This window comes from Diplotaxodon limnothrissa, linkage group LG8 (assembly GCF_057381915.1).
Source record: "Diplotaxodon limnothrissa isolate DT_005_m linkage group LG8, D_limnothrissa_male_GT1.1, whole genome shotgun sequence".
NCBI lineage: Eukaryota > Metazoa > Chordata > Actinopteri > Cichliformes > Cichlidae > Diplotaxodon > Diplotaxodon limnothrissa.
Window position 1 is genome coordinate 10,544,313 of NC_140603.1, and position 6,730 is coordinate 10,551,042.

General features: G+C 40.8%; 1 protein-coding gene across 1 annotated transcript; it reads left to right on the forward strand.

Moving 5' to 3' along the window:
• Positions 1 to 265: 265 nt before the first annotated feature.
• On the forward strand, positions 266 to 6,280 carry zdhhc16b (zDHHC palmitoyltransferase 16b). Its single transcript, XM_085360455.1, has 9 exons — positions 266 to 682; positions 764 to 958; positions 3,356 to 3,444; positions 3,536 to 3,564; positions 3,679 to 3,812; positions 4,164 to 4,249; positions 4,338 to 4,461; positions 4,625 to 4,695; positions 5,067 to 6,280. Exons 1-9 carry the CDS (start codon positions 266 to 268, stop codon positions 5,167 to 5,169), a joined length of 1,248 nt encoding a protein of 415 aa, XP_085216581.1. The 3' UTR covers positions 5,170 to 6,280.
• The last annotated feature ends 450 nt before the right edge of the window (positions 6,281 to 6,730 follow it).

Sequence of the window (6,730 nt, forward strand, 5' to 3'; positions counted from 1 at the left end):
TTTGCCTTCAATTATTAAGAGGAGAAGTTTATTTGTAGGGGCTGATGGGCGTAACTCCTTACCTGATAGCCCTTGTCCTTGTGTGCTTTGATGGGCATATGTCACACAGGAGATGCTGTTACTGTACTTGAGTAACTTCAGTGTTTTCTAGGGAAAGGGAACACTTTCTGGGAAAGGGATCCCTTGTCCTCTATAAAGCTCACTAGTCTTCCTGTTGCCTGCCTTCTCAGATACACTGGGAGCTCTCAACAAGCACTCGGTGACGATGGAAAGCTCCGCATCTGTCAGGCTGCGTTACGAGGAGCTGCTGTTTTATGCGGCCTGTGTTTCTAACTGCTGGTCTGTGTGTCTGTGTGTCTGCGTGTGTTTAGAAGGCAGAGTGTGTAGGAGAGGAGGCAGTGGCGGTGGTGGCATGCGTGTGAGCAGCAGCTGGAGGTGGCAGCTCTCCCGAGCCATGCGACTGGCGCTGCGCTGGTGCTGGCTGTGCCGCACGCAGAGGGGGGGCCAAGGCGGGGGTACCAAAGCGGGGATCGGCGGCAGGTTGTCAGAGGTGTGGCGTTACAGCAAGCTCCTGCTCAAGTCGCTGTACTTCAACAGCCTCACCAACTCAGACACTCTGCTGGACTGTGCTTTTGAACCCGTTTATTGGATTGTGGACAACGTGACCCACTGGTTTGGAGTGGTAAGCTCACTTCCCTCCTCTCTTGATTCCCACGCCTGCTGCTGCTTTCCTTAATCATTTTTCCTTCTCTTACCCTCCCAGGTGTTTGTCTGTCTTGTCGTCTTGCTGACATCCTCAGTTGTGGTCATTGTCTACCTGTTTGTCCTTCCCATGATCGTCAGCACTTACCCTGCACACTGGATTGTGTGGCACCTCTGTTGTGGCCACTGGCTTCTCATTATGGTGGTGTTCCATTATTACAAAGCGACCACCACCTCTCCAGGACACCCACCAAAGGTAGGAGTCACACTCCTCAGAGGCTGACATAGTGACTTATTCTGCTGCCATCATTGATTTTTACATTTTTTTAAGTACAAATGTGAATACTTTTTAACATTTAAAACATTTCTTTTTTGGTTTATGCGTTGGTTTGTAGGTATTTTTTGAGATAGGGTGATTATATTTCAAAGACTGTAATTGAATTACTTTTTGAATATTAACAAATCATAAAATCATAAAGTAAAAATCTACATACAAAAGTATTTCTGATTTCTTAGGGTTTTTTTTTTTTTGCATATTTGTCACACTTACATGTTTATATGTTACATAACCCAAGAAAATGAATTTTTTTTTAATGATTTTATTTAATTAGGCAGAAGTTATCCAAACTTACCTGCCCCTGTGTGGAAAGGTAGTTGCCTCGTAAACCTAATAACTGGTTGTGCCACCCTTTGTAGCAAGAATTGCAGTCAAGCATTTGTGATAATTGGCTATGTGGCTTTCTAATGGCTGTGGAGGAATTCTTTTGATTCAGTCACACTGGACAGGTTTTGAGCACGAACGGTCGGTTTAAGGTCATGCTAAGGTCATGCTAAAGCGTCTCGATTGGATTGAAGTCCAAACTTTAACTTGGCCGCTCCAAAACCTTCAGTTTGTCTTTTTGAGCCTTTCGAAGGTTGACTTGCTGGTGTGTTTACCATTGTTCTGCTGCATACCCATGTGTTCTTGAGCTTCAGGCCATTAACTGATGGTTAGAAATTCTGTGTTAGTTTTACGTCAGATGTAACCTTTTGTCTCATCAGAGTATTTGCCCAAAAGACTTGGGGATCATTAAGATGTTTTTTGGCAAATATGAGACTGGCCTTTGTGTTCTTTTTGATCAGCAGTGGTTTTCTCCTTGGATCTCTCCCGTGGAGGCCATTTTTGCCCAATCTCTTTCTTATTGTTGTATCATGAAGTCTGACTTTAACCCTTTAAAGCTGGTCAGAGCGGGCACGCTCTGTTTTGCGTAGCTATTTTTAAATCCCGGTAGAACTGCAACCAGGTAAGCTCGCGCAATAATTTTTTTTGCACATGAAACCAGAGGAGTTGTACTTACATCTTATGCCATCAGCTTGTCCTAGGTCACAGTTTCCTTCCACATATAGCTTTGCAAAAATGGCATAAAAACCACTTGCAGCAATAAAAACACAATATTCCAGAAACACGCTTTACCGATCCGATCAGCTGTTCGTAACACTTCCTATGTTAGAATAGATCATCAGCGCAAACTATCGCACGTCCGCCATTACCTGCCCGAAACCGGAAGTGACGTCATTTTCTCGGAAATGTAGTTTTTCACCTTCAGGGCCCCATCAGCCTATACTGGTGTTTTAAAAGTTATGTTTGACTTTATGACTTTCTGTGTCGTTTCTGGGATGCTTAGAAGTCATATTGCACTGCTGGAAATAGTTTATTTTGATGCATATGCTGTTTTTTTGCAAATTTGCATTATAATATTTATTTTCGTTTTTCCTGTAGTAAATAAAAATTGGTGTATTTCAAAAATAAAACTATGAAGACATCCAAAATAAATTTCCTGTGGTGGGAAACTATTTTGTGCAACTTTTTTGTATTTACAGTTTTGAGGGATAAACCTCTTAAGTTTCTCTAACTAGAAATATATGTTAAAAAAACCAAAACGATTTTCAATTTTTTTTGTAGTTTATTGCACTTTTTTGTAATTTATGTAATTACTATGCACTTAATGCATACATATTATTAAAATTTGGGCTATAATGGTTGTATTGATGTATAGCAACTTGAAACGCTCCCAAAAATGGCTCCACAACATGTAAAAATATAATATAAGCTCTGGCGGACTTGGTTCTATGGTAGGTCTTAAAGGGTTAACCGAGACAAGTTGAAGTCTGCTTTAGATGTTGTTCTGATTCTTTTGTGACCTCCTGGATGAGCCGTTGCTGCACTCTTGGAGTGACCTTTTTTTTTTCCTTAATGAATGAAATCTTGACTTTAAATACAGCGTTTTGTATTTACTCAGGTTACCTTTGTCTAATATTAAAATTAGTTTCATCTGAAATATTCAAATAGTCAAAAAATGTAGAAATCAGAAAAGGCAAAAACCTTTTCACAAAACATAACATTGTAACAAAAGACATCAAACCTGTGAAATAATTTACTAAGGTCATAAATCAAGTGAGAAGTAGGTAAAGTGTTTTTTTTATAAACACTTATACAATTGGACTTTTTAAAAGCAGAGGAACTGCCCCTGATGGTCGTTAGAAAGAATGCAGGTTTATGTGTCACTTCTCAGACCCAGCGGTCCATCATTCCATCTTTTATGTACAGGCTGTGGTATTTTCTGAAGATGACAGAAGAGCTTTTGTCAAGCTGCATTTTTTTTTTCTATTTTAGGACAAAAGTCCCTTCCCTTCTGTGTCCATCTGTAAGAAATGCATCACTCCCAAACCACCGAGGACACACCACTGCAGCATCTGCAACGTGTAAGTTCTTCACGTAGTTCCAATGTGGAGAGTTGGCGTGTTTTATATGTTTGTTTTCTTTTATCATATTAAAATGTTTGCTATATTGCAGGTGTGTTTTGAAGATGGACCACCACTGTCGTATCCTTTGAGCGAGGAAAAACTCATGAAAATGACTTTTATTCTGTTCACTTTTTGTTTTGGTGTCTCCTGGTGTTCCCGCTTGTTACACGTATTGAACTGAGCTCTTTCCAGCCTGGTTGAATAACTGCGTGGGACATTTCAACCATCGCTACTTCTTCTCCTTCTGCGTCTACATGACCATGGGCTGTATCTACTGCAGCATCAGCAGCAGGAACTTGTTTCTGGATGCCTACGACGCTGTAGAGGTAAGGCTCGATAAGGAAAGATTCAACCATCTATATGTTTGGGTGGCGTTTTCGTCATAGTAGCTGCATCTCATTGTTCCAGTTCAACTGAGATCCATTCTGACACGACATATTCCTTTAAGCAGGTTTTTCTAGGTATTATTAACACTACCCCTCTGCACAGTTTGGGTGAGGAGCTATGAGGAAATAATTTGCATCTGTCAGTAAAGCATGATTTGCAAAATTACTCTGATTAAAGACTGTGCCAGCTGGTAAACAAAACTGTAGGCTTTGGATAGTAACGTTAAAGGAGCAGTTCAGCACAAAATACAAACTTTGGACACTACTAACTGTCCTTCCTGTCCACCTCAGACCTACTATCAGACCCCTCCTCCGGACTACAGTTTTAGAGAAACCACTGCTCATAAGAGCATCATCTTCCTCTGGGTGCTGACCAGGTGTGAGACACTTTACCTTTTCAAAAAGTCCATAATGCCACTTGTATAGTGCAAATTGTAATATGCCCCTTCTCCCTCTTCCCTGCAGCTCTGTGGCAGTCGCTCTGGGTGGACTCACCCTGTGGCACGCCATGCTTATCAGCAGAGGAGAAACCAGCATAGAGCGGCACATCAACCGCAAAGAAGCCAGAAGATTAAAGGAGAAAGGAAAGGTACGTGCACTCCTGTGCAGAGTCAGTTGCTATATATGAGCAAAAGTTTAGTCTTTTATTGGACAAACCAGTTAAAGTTCACCAGACATGAATCCTGCATAGGAACAAAATTCAAACTCATCGAGGGTCTCTGAAAATCCTGTTTTCTTCTTTTCCTAATCAGGTGTTCCGAAATCCATATCATCGCGGTAAAATGAACAACTTGAAGCTACTGTTTGGTGTGCAGAAGAGGAGGTGAGCTCCGTCACTGCTTCAGCTTTTGATGAATATGTGCAAGTATTCCATCTAGAGAGAGGTTCTTATTAGTCATAGCTGGGATCATGTGCTCAATACAAACTATTATTCCACCTGTTTTTCTAACTGCATAAAGGAAAAGAATAGGAAAATATTTTTATATTAAATTGACACATTTGATGGTTTTCATGCAAAGCCAGCTGGCAGGTTTCTTTCAGTGTTGTGCTTACTGAAAAGCAGGGACACAAATTACCACTGTTGTATGTATGATTTTTGAAATGATCAGTTGTGTCCCCTTTAAAAGATCACAGCTTTGTCATCCTTCATTGTTTTCAGTCACATTTCATCCCATCTGTTCTTCTGTTCCTCAGTCACTGGCTCACACGGGTCCTCTTACCCTCCAGCCATCTTCCCTGCGGAGACGGCATCGTGTGGGACTGCACCTTCGCCAGGAGAGACCCCATGGCCATCTGACTTTCAGCTTTTTAATGTCGTACCATATTTAAAAAAACAAAAAAAAACTTCAAACCTGCATTTATAACCAGCAAAGAAGAAAAGACTGGTTACACAGATCAGCAGCCTTTTGCTGTGTCTGTATCAGCACTGATAAAAGTGGAGAAACACAGGAGTGTCTCAACTTCTTAGATCCAACTGTCACTTTTCCAGCATTGTACAGTGAGACTAAGCTGTGACTGCAGAGCTGTCGACTGATCTGATTCATGGATGCTGCTGGTCAGCATCTCAGTAACGCCTCGTTCACACAACTTTTATTGAAGAGGTGATGAAATGTTGTGGGATTCTGTTACATGGTGTGGTTTGGCACCATCACAGGAGCCGAAGTTAAAGCTTGTTAATGGTGCTATGTGTTGCATACAGTACAGCACGTTAAAAAACCTATTTTATCGTTATTAAGTGAAGACCTGAAAGTCATGTCGGCAGACCGTTTACAGCAGACTCTTCTTCTCAGTTCATGCTGTAAAACAGACTTGCACATTTCCCCTCAATCTGACTTTAGCTTGTAAAAGAGAGCGTTCCACCTTTATGTGCTTTTTATAAATTAGTGATAAAAGTGCAAAACACGGCACCATTAGCAGCTGAGACTGTATCAATCTCCAGCTCTGTTTAAGGATCGGCGTCTTCAAAATAACAGAAGATAGCTGTGGGAGGCAAATCGTGAAAACATTGTTTAAGAAGTGTTGTGTTAGTATGTAAATAATTGTTATTTGTAAGTTTTTAATACCAACTACTCTACATGTGTTTCAAAAACCATCCCCTGGCTTTACTGGGAGCCACTGACCTGAACTCATTTCTTGGTGCCAAAGACGAGTGAAAAACCAACTACACAGCTCTTGATTTCAGAGAACTTTAAACACAGATGTGGTTGTGTGCCTTGTTTGGTTATTCAGCCTTGAAATATGTGACTCAGACACTGAAATATTATTCTGTCATTTAATTTTTTTTTCCTCCCCTAAAGCCACATTTTCATATCGGCAACCTCATGATGGTTTTGGAGGCTCTGCAGTTGCCATAGAAACAGACATCCAGCTGTGATAGTGTTGGAGCTGTGCTCTGATTTCATTTATCTCGCCGCCTTAAAATAAAACAAGGTTTTGATATTTCTGGGTTGACGTGTTTCCGTTTTGAGGTGACGATATTCAGACAGACACGAGTGAAATTTCAGTGTAAACATCTTAAATATTGTCTTGTTTTCTTGGCATAAGTTGATGTGAGGTCCAAAGTCAGCCAACATTTATGATTTAATATTAACAGAATACAAGGCAGATGTTGAACATGACGTTCACATAACTTAAAAGCCAAACAAAAGTACATTAACCTAAACGGATATTTCATTCTGTAAAAAGTATCCTAACATTTCAGTCAGCGGAAGCTTTCACGCTCGATCCATGAACAGTTGGCACATTCATATTCTAGCAAGTCTCAACATCGGTTAGAGACGTCACTGCTCAGGTATACATTCACATGAGAGTGTAAAAAGGTCACTGATGTGTCTTCCACTGCTGTGGGGGTTGGAAGA

Excerpts from the sequence above, each read along its gene's own strand:
- zdhhc16b (XM_085360455.1), top strand. The coding sequence starts at position 266 with ATGGAAAGCTCCGCATCTGTCAGGCTGCGTTACGAGGAGCTGCTGTTT. Across the intron at positions 3,445-3,535 it reads CACTGCAGCATCTGCAACGT|GTGTGTTTTGAAGATGGACC; the intron begins GTAAGTTCTTCA and ends GCTATATTGCAG. Across the intron at positions 3,813-4,163 it reads ATGCCTACGACGCTGTAGAG|ACCTACTATCAGACCCCTCC; the intron begins GTAAGGCTCGAT and ends TGTCCACCTCAG.